This window comes from Theobroma cacao, chromosome 6 (assembly GCF_053813885.1).
Source record: "Theobroma cacao isolate CCN51 chromosome 6, ASM5381388v1, whole genome shotgun sequence".
In the NCBI taxonomy this organism is placed as follows: Eukaryota; Viridiplantae; Streptophyta; class Magnoliopsida; order Malvales; family Malvaceae; genus Theobroma; species Theobroma cacao.
In genome coordinates, this window is record NC_142644.1 from 19,160,657 (window position 1) to 19,183,037 (window position 22,381).

Genomic DNA, 22,381 nt, shown 5'->3' on the forward strand with positions numbered 1-22,381 from the left:
TTTGAGCGCAGTGGATTGATGAATTAGCTACTCATCACATCTAGATACTCAAAAGATTAAATATAGAGTATTGAATCACTAATTGGATGAAATCTAAGACTAAGGGAAAAAATTAACATAAAGGGTAAAATGGTAATTTTAACTTTTGTCATTGGATGGTTATGAGGGTTTACAATATAAGGTTTGCAATTGGACAACTAATAATTAATATCAAGTATTGAATTGTTTCTTGTAATTATAGTTAATCCAAAAGTGCAACCATGAATCTATGGTAGAGTCATTTGATGGTTAATAAGCTTAAATTATTTTTTACTAAGATTAAGAATAATTCTAAGTTATAGGAGCTTGGAATATCTATGTCCAAATAGAATCCCCACTTAACTTCATAGAATTCAACTTGTTTAAGTAAGAATGCATGTTTTGATTTGATTAATTAAATTGTGTACAAAAATGGCAGCTTTAACATGTTTGTCTTAATTTAGACAAGAAAACATGTCTGGTCTTAATTTAGACAAAAAAATATATTTGTTTTAATTTAAGATAAGAAAAATATTTTTTATTTAATATAGACAAGAAAACATATTTGTCTCAATTTGGAAAAGATAAAATATTTTTGTCTTAATTGAAGACAAGAGTTGTTTTAAATTAAGATAATGTTAGGAGGATTTTTGCAAAATGAATCTAGACATCCTTGTTGATAAAAAAAGACTATGTTTGACAATCACTCTTTTATTTATTATTAATTTTTTTAAATAAAGATGGATAATAATAAAATAAGAGTTATTATTCAATAAGGAGTTTTATTTTATCAAGAATTCTAAATGATAATTAAATAATTAAATTATTTATTCTTTAATTTTAATTTTGATAATTTTGGAATATGTTTGATGCTTCCATAACTCTATATGAATAGTCAAGATCGATTCAAAGCTGTTTGATTCTGATTAAACCTTTGAGGCAAGAGTTTTAATAAAAAGAGAAAAGATTAGAAGAAAAGAAAGGGACATATTTTTTTCTTGAAAAAGTTTCAACCATCACTTCTCTTCTCCTCCTCCGAACTTTATCGTATCATTCTTCCTCTGTCAAGCCCAGCTCTACAATATGTTTATTATGCCATTATTACATAAGAATGAATGTTTGCTTACTTGGGTACCTCGAAAATCGTTAAAGGATGGCAATAAACCAAATGGTACAACTAAGTTGATTTAAACCTCGAACTAGTCCAAATTGAGATTTTAAGATGAAATTGAGAATTTTAAAACCCCATAATGACTTAAAATGGTGATTTAGAGTTCGAGGATCAATTTGGAGTCAAATTGGAATTTTCATGACCTAAAGGCAAAATGGTCATTTTGCTACCCGAGGTTAAGATGTGAGTGTTGGATGAACTTTTTGACTACGATTGATCATTTGGAGTATAATTTGAGTTTGAGAAGTGAAGAATTTTAATTTCGACATTTTTTCGAGCATAAAGGTAAAATAGTCATTTTACCACCGCAAGGGCAAAATTGTAATTTTACACACCCAACACTTGTCCAGCACATGAATTTCACCCATTATTATCATGGATAATTGAAGGATTTTATGTGGTGGAGAAAGAAAGCTTAATAGTTAAGAATTTAAAAATAGACTAATGGTAAGGTGACAAGTGTCAAGCTTTATTTCTTTATTATTTTTCTTATAAATTAGCACAAAATCAGGCTATTTCTCTTCATTATGGCCGGCCAAAGGAAGAACAAAGGAAGAAAAGAAAGAACAAGAACCCTAGGGTGAAAATTCAAGAGAAAATTGGTGGATTTCAAGTAATCAAGCAATCAAAGGTAAAATTTCTTGATTTTGACTTGTGATCTACCTTTCCCATACAATCTTTTGCATTTTTCATGGTTGAATCACAAGATATCATGAAGGATAATGTGCTAATCAAACCCTAAGAGAGAGAATTTGATGATGATTTAGATAGATTTTTAAGATATATGGATGTTTTTAGTTATTTATGGTGTTAAGTGTAAGAATTAAGCTTGAAATTCACATATTCCTCATGAGTTCATCATTGGTCGAATCTTTCTTGTAGAGTGTTGATGGTGGATTTGATTTTATTTCAAGTGAATTGCTTAGGAAATGATGAATTATGGTGAAAAAATCAAGTAGGAAAAATTATAGTGTTGATGCACCCACCATGGCCAAATTTTCCAAGAGAAAATGTGAGGATGATTTTGCCATATTTCAAGTTATTTAATTTGTGTTTGATGAGTTGGAGTATTGGGAGAAAAATGGAATTATTTGGAGTTGAATTGGACGTATTGGCCAATTAATCGGGTGATAGATCGAATTAGGCTAATACCATTTTATTTAGGTACACAATTGAATTTGTGTAGAACATTGTGTTTAGACGATAATCTGAATAATTTGCATTCCATTTCATGCATTAGTATAGAGCCTGAATTGGTTTTATAACAATTTAGCATAAATGTAGTAAATGGTTTATTGTGCATTATGTCTAGGTGGTGAGCATTCTGGCAAAAGTAAAGAGATAGTACCCGAGGATCAAGAATCGAAGTACTCGAAATTCGACTCCCGAAATAGTGAGTAACCTTACTATCATCTTAATTATCTAAAGTGGTTTTTATCCAATTTTGTGATTTTATGAAAAATGAGATAAATGGTAAATCTTTATGTTTTAAAAGCAAAATGTGATTAAATGAAATGATTTTATAAAATTGTCTTGAAATTGAATGATGGTTTTGGAAAATGGAGTAATTGGAGACTAATTGTTGTGTTGTAAATTATGGTTTGAATTGAATGGCTTATGATAATGTGGGCATGAGTGGCTGGATTTGGTAAATGTGCTGAAAATGTATGAACTATTGATTTGCCTTGAAAGGTTGTAAAATAAAATAATTGTCATGTCATGCTGTTGAATTTTATTGAATTGGTGGGTTATAAATTAATCGCTGCAGTGGACGAGTTCCGTGGACTAATCTATTAGAGGGGCACGGTAACCCCATTATATTCATACCTCAGTATGAAAGGCGCGGATGGATAACTCCTAAGGTTAACACTTTAGAGTTCACTTCACGTTAAACCACCACGTGTGGGTGAACTCAGCCAATGCCAAGGATCGACTATGTTTTCAAAATAAAAACATGATTTATGCGTACATGACTTTTTAACAGCCTTGGCAGACTCCGTTGGGATAGCCTTCGGCCAAAGTATCCCTGATAACTGAGTATGAGAATGATTTTGGCACGAGCCAAACTTTTCAGGAAATCATAAGCCTCGTTGTTTATTTGGGTGAAATGAATCTATTTTATCTTATTAAAATGAGTTCGAAATGTTGTGAATCATTTTTATGCTAATCTATTTTATCTGTCTCCATTTACTCAGCTTTAGATATTTTAGATGATATTTATTTACTCACTAGGATTATATAATCTCACTACCCTCCTTTCCACCCATTTCAGGCTCAAGATAGTCGGTAGATAGCTCATTTTGTTGAGGTCTACAGTTGGACTTGCATCCTCAAAAACTGTAGGTTTATTGTTTTTAATACTTTTGGTCGTTCGTGGGCCCACGTGACACTGTAAATTAAATTTTATACTTTGGTTATCTATATTACAGTATGTATGAATTGATTTAGCTTTTACGCTACAAAAATTATTTACCGATAACTCTATAAATATTGTTTTATAAAAAAATAGAATATTTTATTGAATATTTTTATTATATTCAAATAGTCATAATTTCATTTTAAATGAAGGGTTCAGATATTTAAACTTATTTTTGATTATGAATTATGTGTTTTATACTCGCATACTACATTTTTAGCTAGTTTCAAATTTTTTGAAAAAAAATGACCAAAATGCCCCTGTGAGACAGAAATCATTTTTTTATTGATTTAAGTTAGAAATAACTTAAAATCTTTTAGAACATGATATTTGGCAACGGTTACTAACAGGGGAAATGAGAAATTGATATTAAAGCCTTGCGGGATTCCGATTGACATTCTGGGTAATGAGGTCGATCGGGACACCGCGGCGGTTGTCACGAGCTCGAGGGGAGTACCGAATTGTGACATCCTCTCTACCATTCTTAGCTAAATTTTTTAAAATAAAATAGCCATTAATTTTTAGGAAGAAAAAAGAGACAAAATCGGTTGCCATCTTTTAGTCTTGCATTCCACACCTTGTCTACTCAAGGTACAAGTTGCAAGCATTCTTAAAGAATTAGTGATAAACTTGATTGGTCCATAAATCATTCATTGGTGTGGTAGTGTCTGAAAATAAGAATTTCAAAATAAAATGTACATTTTTTTCTTACTTAATAGATTCTTGTTTTTTTAAGATGTGATTATGTTACTTACAATCAAAATTATGTGTGTTTTCGCTTGTGTAATTGGATTGCTTGCTTTCTTTATAAAAGAAATTTTTTGAAATCCATGCTTTACACAATCACATCAATCCACTAAAATCTTACTCCAACAATTGGTATCAAAGTAAGTATTATTGCAAGTTTTGTTTCCTATATCTATTTAGCATGGTTGGCACCTTTGCATATATTTAACTATCTTGATGTGATCAATGTTTGATTATATGTTATAATGCATGATTCAAGGTTTTTACCACATTAATTGTTCTCGAAAATTTTGCATGTAACATTATCTTTTGGCTATGTAACAAGAAAGGTGGCATATCATTGCTATGTTTCCTTTTTTATTTTTTTTATTTTTCCTTAGATTTATGTAATTAGGAAAAGTTATGTAATTTTAATATTAATTGGTATGTTTGGTGCATCCATGGAGAAAGAAGATGAAAGCTAAAAGGAAAACAGTAATTAGGTAATATTTGATCTCTTTAATTTTTTTAATGACTATTAATTTTTTTTAAGAAAATGCAATTTTTCTTGTACCAATTTTTTTTTTTAGAAAAAGTGTTTTTCTTACATTAAAATTTTGTTATTATAAAAATATTATTTTTTCTATTAAAATATTTTTCTCATTGATTAAAAAAAAAGGAAGGAAAGGTGGGGTGTGTTGTTGGGTAACACACATCAGCACAAGCTGCAACCAAGTGCAGCAGCAAGTTCTGCTTGCCTGCAGGCTACTGTAGGTGTGCAGCCCACCCTTGGGTTGTTGGGCAATAGCCCATTAAGGTGGGCCCCTTCTAAATTTTTTTAATAAATTAATTTTTTTAAAATATATATATTCTTAAATTTTTTTCAAATTTTATTTTTTTATTTTTAGAAAATTAATATTTTAGTCTTGGATTGAAATTTATTTTATTTTGGTAATAATTAATGAGATTAATTAATTAAACAAAATAAAATTATTTTCTTAAATTAGGTTGAAATTAAAATTAAAATTGGGGATTTTAAATAGTCATAAAATTCAAAGGAGTACCAAATGGAAGTGATCTTAACAAGCAGCGGAAGTCAGCAAGATTAAAGAGAATTACAAGTTGTAATTTTTTTTATTTTATTTTTTCTAGGATGGATATTATTATTATTATTATTATTATTATTATTATTATTATTATTATTATTATTATTATTATTATTATCTATATGAATGATATTAGATATTATTTGTATGCTTGAAAACATATCATCTAGAATTAAGATGCCAACTTCTCTTAAGGAATGTCATGCATACATTATGTCTTTTAGTTGAAAGAGTTTTATGCTATGAGATACATAATGAACATAGGAAAATAAATCGCATCTAGATAAGATGGTAATATGGACTTAGTTATATACTAAAAGTGTTTAGTTGGAAACATAACCAAGCCCATAATTTGACTTAGGATATTCTAAAAATGCATCTAGAAAATCTAGTAAAAAGTCAAACAAAACCCTAAGTATAAAAATATTGAGTGGGAGAGGATGCTAGTAATCCTAGAGTCCACGGTCTTCATTGTTGGCCCATTGGCATGTGAAACATGTCACTCCTTACAAGAGGATATGAATCTAGATCATGATGGACTGGGTCTTCAAAAAGATAAATCTTTTTAGGTGGATTATAAAGTGAGACCTCCCATAAAGACTCACTAAATAAGGAGCTTAAAAGAATGAAACAATAGTTGTTACACTTAACATGAATTTACTATTAACCTACTTACAGTAGCTCTGTTAGTAAACTTCATGGACCAAACGAAGGTGCTCCTTAACAATATTAAGTTTGAAGATACTATGTAACATAGTTAAGTGGGAGGGTCCTAGTTTGCCTAGTAGTAAATTCTCATAGTAATATAGTTAATTGGTTAAAAGTTCTATCACTTAAAAAAAGCTTATCTTTAAAATTTTTAGTGCTATTCACCCCCTTTAACACTCCAACGGGACCAACACCCCAAAAGTGGTAAGTCCCAAAAGCGATAAATCCCAAAAGCAGTAGACCCCAAAAGTGACAATATAGCTTAACTAAGGGAGAGCAATTATGGACTTATTGCACTATACTCTTTTTCCCTTTTGTCCGGTTTTTGTCCCATTGGGTTTTTTTTTTTGCTTAAGGTTTTTAACGAGGCAGTAATAACACATCCAATTAGGCCACCATAATAGTGTTTCGTCCAAAAGGGAGTGTTATGAAATATGGAGATATCACACTGCATTAGACTAATTCAAATTAGAATAAATTTGATAAATGATAAATGTATTATCCATATTCTAGATATTTTAAGATTAATCTACATGTGGATATTATCTAGGTTATAGTGTGGGATTTATAAATAAGATAATGTAATTTAGAGATGTATCTTGGCAGGAGATTGTGATAGCCATTAATCTGTTAAGGGCTTCAACTATAAATAGGGAGTCACCTCACCTTTATTTATATCACAGTTATTTTTTATTCTAAGCATTGCTTCAGTAATATATAAAGAGCATTATCTCAATATCTCTCTTTGCTTCTTGTTTCTATTATTTCTTTTAGAACAAAAAAAACAATTTATTGTGTGATTTTTTCTTATGAAAGTATTTTTTGTAACTTGTAATCTCATTAAATTTACTAATACCTATGACATAAACAAAGCCATGAATACAAACAACTCCACATAACTAGGGATATCCAGGTAAAATGTCTGTTATTTTTTAAGTACCCTAATTCGAATCCTATTATTTTATAAGATACCTAAACCTTATAAATATTTAATTAAAATTTTTAATTGCTATATAAACTCATATCTTAATATCCTAGACACTACCCATTAAGTATCTAATTAAAATAAATTTAAATTAATTTTTTATGTATATAATTAATAAAAATTAAATTAATAAATTAAAGTTAATCCATCAAAAATAAATAAAAACTTAAAATCATATTTACAACAATTAATAAATTTTATTATATATTAAATTAATTATAACAAATTTATAAATAAAAATAATATATACAAAATTAAATTTTATTATTAAAAATTCATCATTATCCACTTATAAAATATTCCCATACTTGACAATTCATATTTCCGTGTCGTAAACGTATCAGACACAATTAGACACGAAATACGTTAAGGCTAAATACGAACACAAAACGTTTAATATTCGTATCTTAAATTTAAAACACATATACGTATACGTCCAATAAACGTGTAACATGACACGACACGATTAACACGTTTATTAAAAGTGTCAATATACGACACGACACGATTAATAACACGTTTAACACAATTAACACGTTTAACACGATTAAATAAAAATATTTACAATTAAATATAATTTTATTATTTAAATTTAAAATCTATAATTATAAAAATAATTATATCAAAACAAAAATAATAATAACATCAAATATAATAAAATTTAATATAAATAACATATATAAAATTTATCATCATATAATATGATAAAATACATCATTAAAATCTAACCTTCAAATACTAATAATATCAAAAATCATTCATAATTTTCAATCATAATAATTACATTATTACTTTTATAAAATTAAAAAAACTTATTAAAATAATTATTTAAAATTATTTATATAAGGTTAAAATAATCTTTAACTATTAATTTTTAATAGGTTAATCAACATGTCACGTATACACGTTTAAACACGATAACACGATTAAGTAAACGTGTTTTAAACGTATTTGTCGTGTCTGACATATTAAGATATAAAAATTTTTATGTTTTAACGTATCAGACACGATTAGACACTAAACATGTTAAAACTAAACTCAAAATCTGTTTAACTTGTATTTTTTTCATGTCGTGTCTAAAATTGTCAGGTCTAAATATTCTCAAAGTTGTGTTTTTTACCATTAAACCGTTATCAGGACAGATGTGTAATTTGAAGGAGAGAGGGAGGGTAATATGGTCAAAGAAAGAAATAAACCGGGTACAAAAAAGTCAAGATCTCGAAATCGTGCTTCGTTCCAGTCCCTTTAACGTCATTGGTCTCAGTCTCAGGGCCTTGTTGGCTCTTTATTTACTCTTTCGCTTGACTGAAACGTTATCCATTCTCGCTTTTCCTCAGAAGCGCAGATTCTCTGCGGACAAACCCTAGACAATTTGACCCTGGAAAATGTCGGGAAAAGGAGCGAAAGGGTTGATTACGGCTGGCAAATCCACTAAGGACAAGGACAAGGACAAGAAGAAACCCGTCTCTCGCTCTTCTCGCGCTGGTCTCCAGGTCTCTCTCTGTCTCGCTCTCTCTCTCTTTCTTACCCTTTTTTCCCGTTAATTTCCTGCTTGATTTTGATGATGTCCGTGAATCAGGTTTTCATTTTGTGAGTTTTATCTATGAAGCATTGTTTAATTCTAGGAAAAAGTATAGTCTAAGATCAAGCAAATTTGATTCTTTTTTTTTATTATTTTAGTTAATTTTATTCTCACTGTTAATGCTTTACAATTATTTAATTTATTTGTATCAGTCTTCCGGCTTTTTTTGTTTTCTTTTTTTTTAAAAAAAAAGAACTGTTAAAATTACATTGGAAATGCTTAAGCAGGAATTTGCATTAGTATTTAGCTTTTTTTTGTGGAAATTTGCCTAACTTATCGCATCACATCAAGGTAAACAAAGTTTTGCAATTTAAAGGGGGGCGATAGCCGAAAAATAAATATTTATCCATAGATAATTTGGCAATCGATGCAACTCCAATAATCTTTAGCTTTTTCTGTTCATTTTGACTTGTGGGTATGAACCATTTGGATTGGTTGTCCTTATTATTTCCGATGGTAAACACTTTATCTTGTTAAATTGCCCTTTTATAAATATATTTTGTAGCTTTGTTGCAAAGGATGCCACTGAAGGTAGTAGTTGTCTCTGTTGATGTTTGAATGTCGGTATTATTAACTGTGCTTTTTGTTGGTAACTTTTCATTATCAGGTTTTATATGTTGTATGACCTTAGTTATTGCAAGGGGAAACTTATGTGTTCTATGAACATTTGTGGTCCAGAATTCTGCTTTTTTAATTATTATTTTGTTTGCATGATGAGAGTGAAATAGAATAGGTGAAAGTTGGGTGGGGAATTGGGACAATTTGTTCCCATTGATATATCTGCTTCTGCCTTTCCATTTAACGGAGTAATTCTCATAGCTTCTGAGATTTGTATGTAATTTCCTTTTTCCAAGGAGCTGGGGAAATTTTTGTGAAGGAGGTTTGAGGCATATGATATGTGTGAAAAACTAGATGGTAACTCTTGGTCCAGTTCAAATGACTACAATTCAGGATATGCTGGTTTAAAATGGGCTAATTTGCTATTGGGCTTGTTTTGTTTACTGGTTTAATATATTATGATGGCTATTAATAAGAGTAAGCCAACTTGATATTCATAAGATATTGTTTGTTTTTTTTCTTGCTGTTTTAAATGTTTATCTGAATGAGCTTGAGGCACACATTAAAATCAACTGCCATGAAATGAAACCCAATAGTGAAGGTTTATTTGGGTTGGCTGCAAATTTCATAAGGGATTGAAGCACACCATTATGTGGATGTCTGTTAAGGTCTTGTCAATTATGATAACTGCTATGTATGGTCCTTTTGTATATTCCACAAGGCTTGTAGTTGGCAGCTAATATACTCTAGGCAACTTTTTTTTGGGGGGGGGGGAGACTTCTTATAAGGAATTTCATTTCAAATCAGTATTTCTGTGTCAGTTAATTCTTTTTCTCATTATACTCGGCTGTGTGATGCAGCCTGCTGAACCAATTTTTGTTGACCTCCTAAAGTCTAGATGCAACATGATTACAATGATATGTTTGAGAGAGAGAGAGGGTGCAGGTGGGGAGAGGGAGTCTTGGTTAACTCATCAAGCAAAAGGCTTGGATGGATTGATCTTATTTATCATGGAGAGCAAGTCATGTTGGTCTGCCTTTTTTATATATATTGGTTTTGCTGCCTATTTGGACTCCTTGTTGTCTTGATCACCATAGACATCAGAATATCACTTACTACCATGAAGTTGTGCCCTTTGGTTGTTGTAGGTAGATATTCTGGTTGGATTGGTTGTATTTTTCAAATACAGTTTGGATAGGTCAAGTGCCATCAAAAAGTTCTGTGCACTTGTCTTAGATATCTAGTTAGCCAAATTTACAAACAATGGTTGTTTTATTATCTGCAACTTGTCTTGCTTCTAGGCTACCTGTAGGTGTCTTTGCCTTTTTGGTATGTTGAATTGATTCTGAAATCTTCCTAATCAGCATCCTCCTCCATGTTTAATTGAGAATGTATCCTGCATGCTAAATTGTTTTGCTGAAATTGGGTTTTCTATATGTGGTCAAGGCTTATTACTATTAGCATCATCATCTGTAGGATACGTGATAGACTGGATAATTTTATTGTACTTTGCACTCTAAGAGAACTACTGTTTCTGTAATTCTTCTAAAATATAATTATTTGCTTCTCATTATGAACCTTTGTTTTGTTTGTACTCTCTGTAGTTCCCAGTGGGTCGAGTCCACCGACTGCTGAAGACAAGGGTTAATGCAAATGGAAGGGTTGGAGCAACAGCTGCTGTATACACAGCTGCGATACTGGAGTACCTGACTGCAGAAGTGCTAGAACTGGCAGGTAATGCAAGCAAGGATCTGAAGGTTAAGCGTATTACACCTAGGCACTTGCAGCTTGCTATCCGGGGTGATGAAGAACTTGACACCTTGATCAAGGGAACCATAGCAGGTGGTGGTGTTATCCCACATATTCACAAATCACTTATCAACAAATCATCTAAGGAGTAGTTTATGTAATTGGTCTCTGTTCGTTTGTGTCTGTACCCATAAACCTCAGAGAAAATGTTTGAGGCCTGCTTGTTAATGGACAAGGTGGATACTTGTTGTGTCAGTAGCTGATTATGGAGATTCAGGATGTTGAATTAGAAAGATGCTTCGAGTTGCAATTCTAGCGCAAACTGGTGATAGGCTCTATGGATGCTCTCTTGAAATGCCAGTTACCAAAAAATTTAGGAGGGTCTGGGTGTAAGAGTGATTCTTTTCTCCATTGTTATATACTAATCTCTTGCTTCGATTTTTCCTCCAAAATTATTCACTGACCCCTATGTCCTCAGCATTATGATTTACCATTAGAAGTGCTGAATTTCCCCACGTCTTTTTGCGGGGGTAAAATGAAATTTTGATCTTTTCTGGTTCTTACCCTAAACAAAATTTTAAAGAGTAAATTATCTCCACCTCTTAAGATTTGAGAATGAACATTTCCTTTTGAAATAATATCAGTAGATACATAGTTTAATGATATTGTGTGAATTTTATATTCATTTTACCTTTCTTACACCAGAGAAGAGAAACAATTAGTTTCTCTAATAGTAAAATTTATTGATTTAATTTTATTGAATCAGTTTAATAAAAACGTCATAAATCATGTAATAATCCATATCACATTAAATCTTATGAAGACCCTAGAGCAAATTCAGGCAATTTTTGCATGCATGCAAACATTCATTTCAGTAACCAAGTAGCCTCAAATCCTTTTTGCTCCAACCATGTGATTTGACCCACACACCTTTGGCTAAGAAAAGAGCCAATGAGATACTGAAGTGGGACCAAAAATTGAACTTAAATATGAACCTAAAATTAGAATGTTCATATGAGAATTGAATGCCTAAAATGCTGAAGAAATTTTCACTGTACAAGTTGACAAACATAGTTACTTTCCCAGGTGACCGCAAAAATGTGTGGGATATCCAAATAGGATGAGGCAAAGAATTTACACACAAAAAATTGAACATCTGTTTCAGTATAGGTTCTGACATTGTTATGCTGGGTGTGACCCTGTATGCTGTCCAAAAATAGGAGACACCCTTGTCCACATCTTTGCAATGTGGAAAAACAAAAGGAAACCTTTCCTGTAAGATAAGAATCCAGCCAGTGTTACATAATGCAGAAACTAAACTAAATCCAGAGCTATAAAGTAGGAACATCAGCAAACTGAATAAGTTTTTGTTGATAGATCAAGTGCTTTACCAGAAGGTAGTTGACACCTCCAAATGCAACTAGCTACTGCTTTTCATCTTCAGCTGTTTCCTAACATTTTGTATCTCCTTTGCTTGTTGCTGTTGACACGAGAGAAGAACAGCAAAAAAGTTATCCCCAGAGACAAACAGGAGACCATAACAATTTTAACACATGTATGTAACCAATTATGAACAGAGAATCATAGGTAAAATGGGATAAGAGAATTTTGATGAGTAAATTTTCTCCTATTTTTGGATATGCCCAATGATATCGTTCTTATTCATCCTACATAATCCCATTCTTAGTTTCTGTTGGTAATTTGCATTTATTTTACCTTTGACTTTGAGGATGCAGCAAAACCTAAAGAGAAAAAGGTAAGTAGCAAAATAAATGAGCAAATGGAGCTTGACTAGTAAAAAAGAACTTAGGATGTCAACACCTCATGTAATGCCTTCCACCACATATCTGATTTTTCTTGCAGTATTCGCCACTCCATTCCCATATCATATTCAATGTTATTGGGCTGGGAAGGATGCGATGTTGACTTTGCTTTTTTCTGGAAGGAAAAAAAAAACGGACAATTCAAATAGCACCCTTTAACAAAAAAAGTTAAAAAGAGAAAAAGAAAAGAAAAGAGTAGATCAATATTTCAATAAAGCATGAATTTGTTGATATAAAAATGATGTTACCATCTCTTCAGTTTGCCTCTTATGCTGGACTCTGTCAATGGTAAGATGACCGACAAATCCAGCTAATTTGCTAGGCTTCCTCAAAGTCTCTCTCTTAGCAATAACAGGTCTGCAATCAAAGCAAGCTATTTGTAAAAATATTTTTCTGCAATAAAAAATTTATCTATTTTTTTTATGAAATAAGATTTATCTAATTCATAACAACTAATTCAATTCAACGACTTTCAATTAAACATGTTTAACTTGATTAAAGTTTCCTTGCATGTTAGTGTATACACTATTATTCATAAAAAAAGCATATACGACATTAAATGCCATCCATGTTGGCAAAAATCTAGTCTAATTTTATTATTAAGTAATTTATAATTCTACTCATTCTTAGAAGTTAGAATCCTAAGAGTTTCTTACTACTTCATGTCATCACTATTATAAATTGTGCTTTATTTGAAACTCGGAAACATTGTATCGATTAGCAATTTTTATGATATGATATCTTATCATGCAAATTTACTTATTCTTAATGATGCTTTTTTTTTTTTTTGTTATAAAAGCAGATTGTTAAAATTATTATTTTTTGTGCTCAACAAATTCATAATGTTATCCAATAAAAGGATCATCTATCTTTATAAATAATAGATATTTAAATTCTCAATGTAAGTTTTTGAGTATGTCAATGTAATTAACGTGTCAAATCACATGCAATGCACATGACACAAAAGCTAATGCAAAATAATAATAATAATGTTACTACCCCTATCAACTAGCTGTTCCCCATATTCTCAGCTATTCTTTTCCCTTTTCTTCTATGAGGAACCATCCACATTGTTTTCCAACTTTCCTACATGGCTACATTTTTCTACAGTTGAACTCTTGCTCATTAATAAGAATTTCAATTTAAATTGTGTACATATACCACTTGTATCGAAAGGATGATTTAAAATCTGACGTGATGGCAAATGCAGAAATAGTTTCTCAGTTCAAGCACATTACTGGTCAGGAGGTGATATTGACCCTCCAAGGTATTCTGTATCCTTATATTTAAGTAACAAGTAGAACAGGTCAACATTTGCTAATAAGTTTATTAAAAATCAAGTGATTAAGCGTATAAAAGGTGCTTGGATGAAGCATCCACTCCAGAAATTACTTTCCTTGTTCAGGAATAAAAAAGCGGCTTCATGGTGATGACTAACATCATTGAATGTGAATATGACAAGTACTTGATAACTACATAAAAATACTTTTAGATGGTTTGATTGATCCAAAGAAGTTCATAAAAGGCAGGCACTTTTCTTCCTCTGGAAAAACTAGAAGGAATCTTAGCAACCTCTATAACCAATTATAGGGGATTAAAATGTACCTTCTCTTCAAGGAGTAATGCAGTTTGTGAGTTTAAAAAAGTGGCAAATCCACCCTAAACCCCACCTACTTCACTCCTTCAACACTTAGACTGATTTCTCTCAAAATTAATAAAATTGATTAACAACATAATTACCCTGGATTTAATCTGTTGAATGAAATCCTAACTACTAGATTCCAGCAGCTGATTTCATGGAAACAGAGCATAAAAAAATCCAAGTAAAAGAACATTGTAATGTGTTTTGCATGCTGAAACAGGGAAAAAATCTAATAAGGGAAACTTTCGATGTCAACAACAAAGAAAACCTATAAAATACCTCCCATCCGCTAGCACTAAGCATCTCTTTGTTAAATGGGAAATTGCTGCGTCAGCTGCTTCTTTTGACTTGAATATAATAAGAGCCTTACCTGCTAAAACATAGAGATGCTATATTCACAAATTCAGGGTTGAATTTGTACAACTGATAACTCAAAGACCAATCTCAAAAGAGTTCATGTGATTGTTAGACAAAGTTTCTATATGCATGGAAGCCACAAGGAGGTAATGTACCATAGTGAGGGCATGAAAAAGTACTCTTCTCTATCATTTTTGCTTCAACCTTCTCTTTAAATGCATGCCAAACAAGATCCTGACAAGGAAATTTCAAATAAATTAATAAATAAAAGTAATAAAGAATACTTGAGGCCATGAAACATCAAAAAGATCTGTGGCTTGATTATGGTATCCTTAGCATTTCCAAGCACAATGGCAACAGTACACGTGATTTAACAACTTTAATCCAACATTTTTAAAGCTTGATTACAAAATAGTTACAAACATCCACGAAGCCAAGACATGAAAGCCAAATTTGGTGGTCTAGACTAAAAAACATATATCTCTATGGGAAGCCATGTAGTTAATTAACAAACAACAAGGGTAATACACAAAACCAAGGAAATTTATCACATACCTCTACTTCTGCTGATGTGTAAGATGGATCCAGATTTTCAAGTGAGACTAGACTACCGCTTTCTTGAGCTCTCTCAAGTCTTTGCTCCCAAGGCTGATGATAGATAATGGGGACAATGATATATTGAAGATAAGAGATAAACTGGTCAAGAGATGCTATTATAACCATGCCATCTACTAAAATGACTAATTTTCAAGTTCCAAATCAGTCTTAAGCTACTATTCGTTGTGTTATGAAGTTTATATAATAACAAAAGGTGTAACACCAAAAAGAACTAAACCAAGCAACATGGACAATGTTTACACGAGAGGTCAAAGACACTATGGCTATGTCAGGGAACCTTCGGTGAGATGCAAATAACATGGTGATAAAAAAACAAAGCTGAAGCAACTAGCCGTTAACTTGCTAAAACAACTAGATAGCAAATAATGGAAATGGTGATAAAATAAAGGCTGAAACTCACTAGTTGCTTGAACCAATTTCTGCTATCCTGCAAGGACAAAAATGGTAGATATTAGAACTTAGAAGGGTTGCTGAAGTCATAAGTCAAATGCCAAATTTATCCATACACAAGCTTTCGCAGATATCTTATACTAAAGAGTCGCAGTTAAACACTCAAAACTTACTGCATGGGGTCTTCTTAAAACCTGTACAAGTTGATTATCAATTTTGGTGCCCCTATCCTGTCCTTGTTGATGATGTAGATTATCAAATTTTCTGCTTGCCCTCTCATCCAGAAGAAGTTTTCTCTTTTTATAAGGCTGGACCTCAGCTGTGTTGGTAAGTGAATCTTTAGGAAATTTCACTTCAGCTTTATCAAATTTATCTTGAACTTGGCAGTGTGAACTTCCACCATGCTGAGTCCCACCACTAGGAATAGATGTCTTAAGCCTTGGAGGAGTATTCTCACTTGGAAAACGCACTTGCTTGCTCGTGCCTACAGGAGCTGTCTTTGATTCTGCATGTGCCAGGAGCAATATAATTTCATCTAATCATATAATTTCATCTAATCATTTGAATTTATAATTACATTGTTCTAGAAAATAATGCATTGAAATCACCTTTCAGCAATGGGATTAGTCTGCTACCAGAATGGTCATCTCTTACAGTATTGCCAATTACTTTCTTTACCTTTAACTTGGAAGAGAAATTTGGTAGCCCAGTTTGCTCCTTAACATTTGATTTGAGATTGGGAGGGCCTAATGGCTTTTGTTCTTTTTTCTTGTTGAAGAAGTGCTCCACTGCATGCATTTAAATAAACTGTTAGAGTATCAATAGTACTTATCTCAATTTAAAATTTTAGAGTAGACATCTAACCTTTAACTCCATCTACCATATCTGGAAAAACATCTGATATTGCAGGCCCTCCAACATCAAAACGGCAGCAGAAGAAATAATCAGCCCATCTCACGTCTGCTTCAGTTGCTTGTGGATTTCTACGATCATTTGATATGCAGACAACATTGCATTTTCCAACAATTGACTCCTAAATGGGTAAAACGTGAAGATCATATATAGTTCAATTAAAAATATCACTACAACCAATCAGGTAGCTTCTACAGTTTGAAAAGTTGTCCAAATGTAGAGCCAATATTAGATCAGCACGAACAAATATTGCAGAAAGCACTACTCCCCATAACAACCATTTTGCTGAACAATCACTAGTCAGTTTCCCCATTTTATCACCTATTGTACAGTATTATAAGCTTATTTAAAATCATATCCACATCTTCAATTTTCTTTTTACATGGCAGATATAGAACGGTTGTCCTACAACTCGTTTAAATAGATAAACTTCATTTCATGATTTGGTAAGTGTTCCTCCAATGTGGGTGCGCAAAAATAACCATGAATAGGTAAATAACTATATAGCTACATGCCATGACATTTCATTGTGGCACCAAAGCAAGACAAGACAGACAGAGATTGAGAAAAAAGTAGAAATAACTTTCAAACAATATGAAACGGCTGTGGTTGCTCTAAAATAAGTACCTATATCTTTATTCTACCAATGGTGGCATAAAGCCATGTAAGAACACTATTAAGCTCATAAAATTCCTATATCATCATTCCTAGTATAAAAGCATCAAATTGACTATGATTTTGCCAAAGACCAAGTAACCAAATGGTATCTCCTTCTGCCTCTAATGAAGTTGAGATCAATAAAGAAATGAGAGAAGTTTGCTTCTTGTGAGACCCATTGTTTTACACAAACTCAGGCCCCGTTTGGCAGTGAATTTGGAGCTCTGTTTGATCGCAGTTGTTTTGCGTAAAGGTATCCTGATTGCAATGAGTTTGCTCCCAAGTGCAAATGCGGGTTCCTACATACTTATAGGATTGATCACAATCCAAACATGCCAAACCAGGTCCAATAATGCTACTCAACTAAATAAAACTCAAAAGCAACGATAAAGCCAAATACAACATATACCAAGGACAGAAACAAGCTCAACAAAATTTCAGAGGATTAAAAAAAAAAATGCAGACAAATATGTGAGAATAAAACATCCAATAAAAACTGATGACAAATTTACCACAGGATTGACATTTGAGACCCCTGGTCCTTGACCTGAAGCCAAGAAAATCTCATTCCAACGCGGCTGATAATTTCCCAAAAAGTTTCTAATTTCACTCGGACGCATAAACCAAACGACTTTCACTTTCTTAGCGTGATCTGGACCCTCACACATCTTCACTAGCTTACCTATGGAAGCTTCGGGCTGGCCAAGGTAAAAGTAAACACAATCATAAACAAAATACTCCTCACCCTCGTAAGTAAATGACTCGTAGAACATAATGTCCCTGTTTTTGCCTCCAACGCCTTTCTCAACACCCCATTTGAACCCAAGGTTTTTTTCTTCTGAATTTTTCTCTTTGAGATGCGACATTGTGAGTTAATGAAAAACCAAAGCAAAAGGTTTTTTTAAAAAAAGAAAGAGAGAAAAAAAAGAAGCAAAATACGAAGAGACAGTAACCACCAAATTGTTGTGTATTTTTCAGTACATGAACACAATACTTACATGTTTACATTGTCATTATTCAAGTAAAAAAAATTAAAAACACGCCAAAAAGAAAAACTAAAATCACAAACAGAGAAAGAAAAAACCTGCTGCTGACATTACTATTACAAGGGAAAGAACAAACAAGTAAAACCCAAAAGGAATTCAAACTAAGAAAACGAGAAAGATTTTGGTTTGGTTTGGTTTGGTCACTGAAAGGGTTTGTCCTAGAGGAAGGGAAAGCTGGTAACTCGCAAGGCTCTAATGACTGTGACAAGTTTGTGCTTTCACAGAAAAAGGAAAACGACTGCAAAACTTTTTGAAACTGGAACAACAAAAAATGGAGGTAGGGAAATTATACAGGTGCTACGTTTTTATAGGTGATGGGCAACTGGGCGTGGGCTCATCTTGCGCCTCAACGGTTGGGGAGTCACCAGTTTAGCAGTAAACAGATTTCATGAGTCTTATTTATAGTGAATTTTATTATATTTTTTAATATAATTATTTTATAATTATTTCTTTTAAATTTAAATAATAAAATTATATTTTAATTTAATAATATTAAACATATCAAAAATTAAATTGCATTAATAATTTATTTTTTAATTGTATTTTATTGTATAAAACTTATCTTCACACATTTAATAAATTATTAATCTTGTGATATTACATGATTTTTAAACATATTTATGTAGGTGTTTTAAATCTTACAATAATTAGTTAATCTTATCATGTTTGTATTTACTTATTTAATTATTAATACTATATATTTATAATATAAGATTAAACACAAAATCCGAATTCAATCAAGAAGAAGAGAGATTGTTTGATTTTTGTATAATCCGAAATTATTGCACTCAAACAAAAGCTAAAACCTAAAAGCGCATGTTACTCGTAATTACTGTGAGGGTTTTTTTTTTATTTTTTGAAAAGGACACTGAAGGATTTAATTTTATTTGCGTGAAGGTGCATTTTTATTTTATAAATTTTATTTATAATTCTCTCAAATAATGAAGTTTTTTTAAATGGATAAAATTAAGTAAAATTGCTTATATATTTGTTTATTTAGAATTTTTTTAGTGAGAGAATAAAAAGTTAACATGAGATTGATGCAAGGAAAAGTAATTAATTTAAAACATATAATTTTCTCTCACTGAAAAGAAAGAACATGAAAATTTAGCAATTAAGCATAGCCTTAACCTACCTATCCACAGTAATCTGCAATGCAGAAATTTCATTTGCTCTAAAAGGGCAGGCATATCTTGTCCCTGTTTCCGTTTTCGATTTGGAAACATGTGGTTTCTCGACTTGTTACTCTATCCAACCATTCCAACATATATATTCGAACAATGTATGTATCACCACCCTTCAACATAAACCAACTAGTGAGCTCACTCGTCATGTTCCTGTCCCATTCATCCATCTGCACAAAGTGGATCACCAGGAATTCCTCTTATTCTGTTCAGAGAAGGCACATACCAACTGGCTAAGCATCAAATTGCTAAAAAAGTAGAATGAAATCCAAAGAGAGTCAGTAGCACCGCATGTATCAGGTTCCACCACCCATCTGACTGCTCTTGCATTAAGCGCCAACTCCATAGCCATGTCATTTTCAAGAGTATTGTTGAGCTGGGCAAAATGAGAGGTTGGCTTTGCTTTTCTCCTCGAAACCCAGAAAAAAAAAAAACAAAACAAAAAGCGGAAAAAGGGTAGGAATGAATCAAATATAATGGTTAAGCATGGTGACTGAAGAAGCATCAATCACCATCTCTTCATGTTGCTATGTTTGACGTTGGCAGCCATAACCAAATGGCCATCATATGTAAACAGTTTTTCAGACTTCTCTAGAGTCGCTCGTCTACCCACAACTGTTCTGTACATCAAAGAAACACAACTATGTCAATAGAATGTCAAAATACACTAAACTGAAAGTTTTCTGTATTTTGATGTACATTCCTGCTCTATGGGAACTGATTTTCTTTGAGTCAGTAGGTGCTATATATGTATCAAGTATTTCCTATTGATGAAAACAAAACACTAGTATTCTTAATAGTTGTTGATGATGGTCCTGATTTCTTAGTTTCAGTTGCATTTTGCAAGCCCCCAATAACGAATTCTTGTAGTATATAGCCATCATGAAGGTCCAAGATCAAAATGACATTTCAAAAGAATCTAGATTGCTAGAGAAGAGAAGAATACATGCTACCTTCCATCTTCTTGAATCAGGCATCTCTTTTTGAACTCATATATTGCAACCTCTACAGCAACTTGTGAGTTAAATATATATAACTAGAGCTCCTCCTGTTAGGAAAAATAACAAAATTGCATATCATTCATCAAAACTGAAGGACAATAAACAGGAAGGAGTAACAGGGCAACTTGGGAGGCCATACCAGAGTGTGGGCTAGAAAAAGAATTTCATTGTCTCATCTCTGAGTAGGACAAAGGAAAATGATTTGATAAACACTCATCGATAAGATCATAATGGTTTATAGTTGTGTCGTGAAGCATGCTTTTAAGTCAGTAATAAGTCTTAAGCTTGCTGGTCTGACACAATTAAGTTAGAACATAGACTCCTTTCCGGTTGACAAGCGGTGTAGCAGTTAATACGCAGTGTGAGATATTATAAGCCATTTGTTTAGCCACAATTTGGAAATCCAAGATCCCTTTCCTTTTACTTATGTTATCTTTCACAAGGAAAATAATTTTCAAGCTACAAGTACAAGGGATCTGTTGTCTTTACTAGGTAGTCTATACATGCATGCATACATACATACATATGTAATTGTTTTAATCAGTGGTTAACATATCTTACCCCACTTCAAACTTCACAAGAAATCATGGAAAAAGTGCTTTTTGAATTATTTAAAAACAATGATATGTAGTTACATTTGAAGACTCCAATCCCTCAGTTAAACCCAAAAACAAAATGCAGAGGTACAGTCCACCTAAGGGTTCAGGAAATCAAAATATAAATGCGAGCAACTCAGAGAAATATAGTAGTAAAGTTCAAGGACTTTAGCAAATGTACCTCAACTTGTGATGACGAGAATGATGGATAAAGATTTTCTAGCAAGGTAAGGGTGCTGCTTTCATTTGCTCCCTGCACTTTTTCTTCCCAAGGCTGGTAAAAAAGGGGGAACTGAAATATAAAAAAAGTGAATAATAATGACACAATCAAAGCTAGGGTACTATGTCAAACCCTTTAATAATATGCAGTGGTAGAGTAGAAAGATATTCCATTGTGCTATGAAGTGGTGACACTCATTTGTTCAATCTACCAAACCACATATAGTTCAAGAGTTTTTATTTTTTTTTTATCTTTTTGTTATTTAAGTCATATTTATAATTTATTCATGCAAATACATAGACATTTTTGTTGTATTGTTTTTATAAAAATAGTTGCTAAATTGTTTTTATAAATTTTTTTTTATTCTTGTGTTATTTAAAGAGATAAATGAGAAACAAAAAGTAAAATATTTAATGGTATGGACTTATTTATAAGGAGAGTTAAAAAAAATTAAAAAAATTACATACTATAATTTAATTAAAAGATAATAAATACAATAAATTGGAGTATATATTGGAAGGAATATAAAGGGAACTAGGGATTAAAATTTTGGGTCTCAAATTTAAGTCTCAGTCCTTTGGATCTCAACTTTTCTTCACAATAGATAAAATCTGTGTTATTATAAATAATAATATATTTATATTGATATTAATCGAAAAACATCAAAATCCCTTTATCATGGTAAAAGCTTTGTGATTGACATGGTATTAAATGAAGGGCCATGATTATTTCCAAAATCTCACTTATGAAATCATTTATGGCTCACAACATTAAAAAGTCAACTAAAATGCAACTTCCGTATTTTTTATACGTTTCCATTTCAAACTCTCCTCCACTGATTGCCTTCATTTTCTCCTTTTTATGTTTTAACCCTAATTCATCAGTCTATTGCTCTTTCTGTTTTGGCCCATTTTAT

The 22,381-nt window shown here is 31.9% G+C and overlaps 2 protein-coding genes across 5 annotated transcripts; one reads left to right on the plus strand and one right to left on the minus strand.

Annotated features, from left to right (window-relative positions):
* Window positions 1-8,363: 8,363 nt before the first annotated feature.
* On the plus strand, window positions 8,364-11,471 carry LOC18595797 (putative histone H2A variant 3). Its single transcript, XM_007023902.3, has 2 exons — window positions 8,364-8,623; window positions 10,875-11,471. The coding sequence occupies exons 1-2, from the start codon at window positions 8,516-8,518 to the stop codon at window positions 11,169-11,171; spliced, it is 405 nt and encodes a 134-aa protein (XP_007023964.1). The 5' UTR covers window positions 8,364-8,515; the 3' UTR covers window positions 11,172-11,471.
* Window positions 11,472-11,912: 441 nt separating this feature from the next.
* Window positions 11,913-18,817, minus strand: LOC18595798 (protein ANTI-SILENCING 1). 4 transcript variants are annotated; one of them, XM_007023903.3, is made up of 13 exons: window positions 17,931-18,817; window positions 16,714-16,882; window positions 16,458-16,637; window positions 16,023-16,354; window positions 15,860-15,886; window positions 15,397-15,489; window positions 14,997-15,075; window positions 14,764-14,854; window positions 13,091-13,199; window positions 12,841-12,957; window positions 12,736-12,761; window positions 12,411-12,499; window positions 11,913-12,292 (listed from the first exon to the last, which is right to left on the minus strand). In XM_007023903.3, exons 1-12 carry the CDS (start codon window positions 18,282-18,284, stop codon window positions 12,460-12,462), a joined length of 1,617 nt encoding a protein of 538 aa, XP_007023965.3. In that variant the 5' UTR covers window positions 18,285-18,817; the 3' UTR covers window positions 11,913-12,292; window positions 12,411-12,459. The 4 variants fall into 4 exon arrangements, with proteins under 4 accessions (XP_007023965.3, XP_017978149.2, XP_088663656.1 ...); XM_018122660.2 differs by having other exon boundaries at window positions 14,764-14,857; XM_088807530.1 differs by lacking the exon at window positions 12,736-12,761.
* Window positions 18,818-22,381: the final 3,564 nt, after the last annotated feature.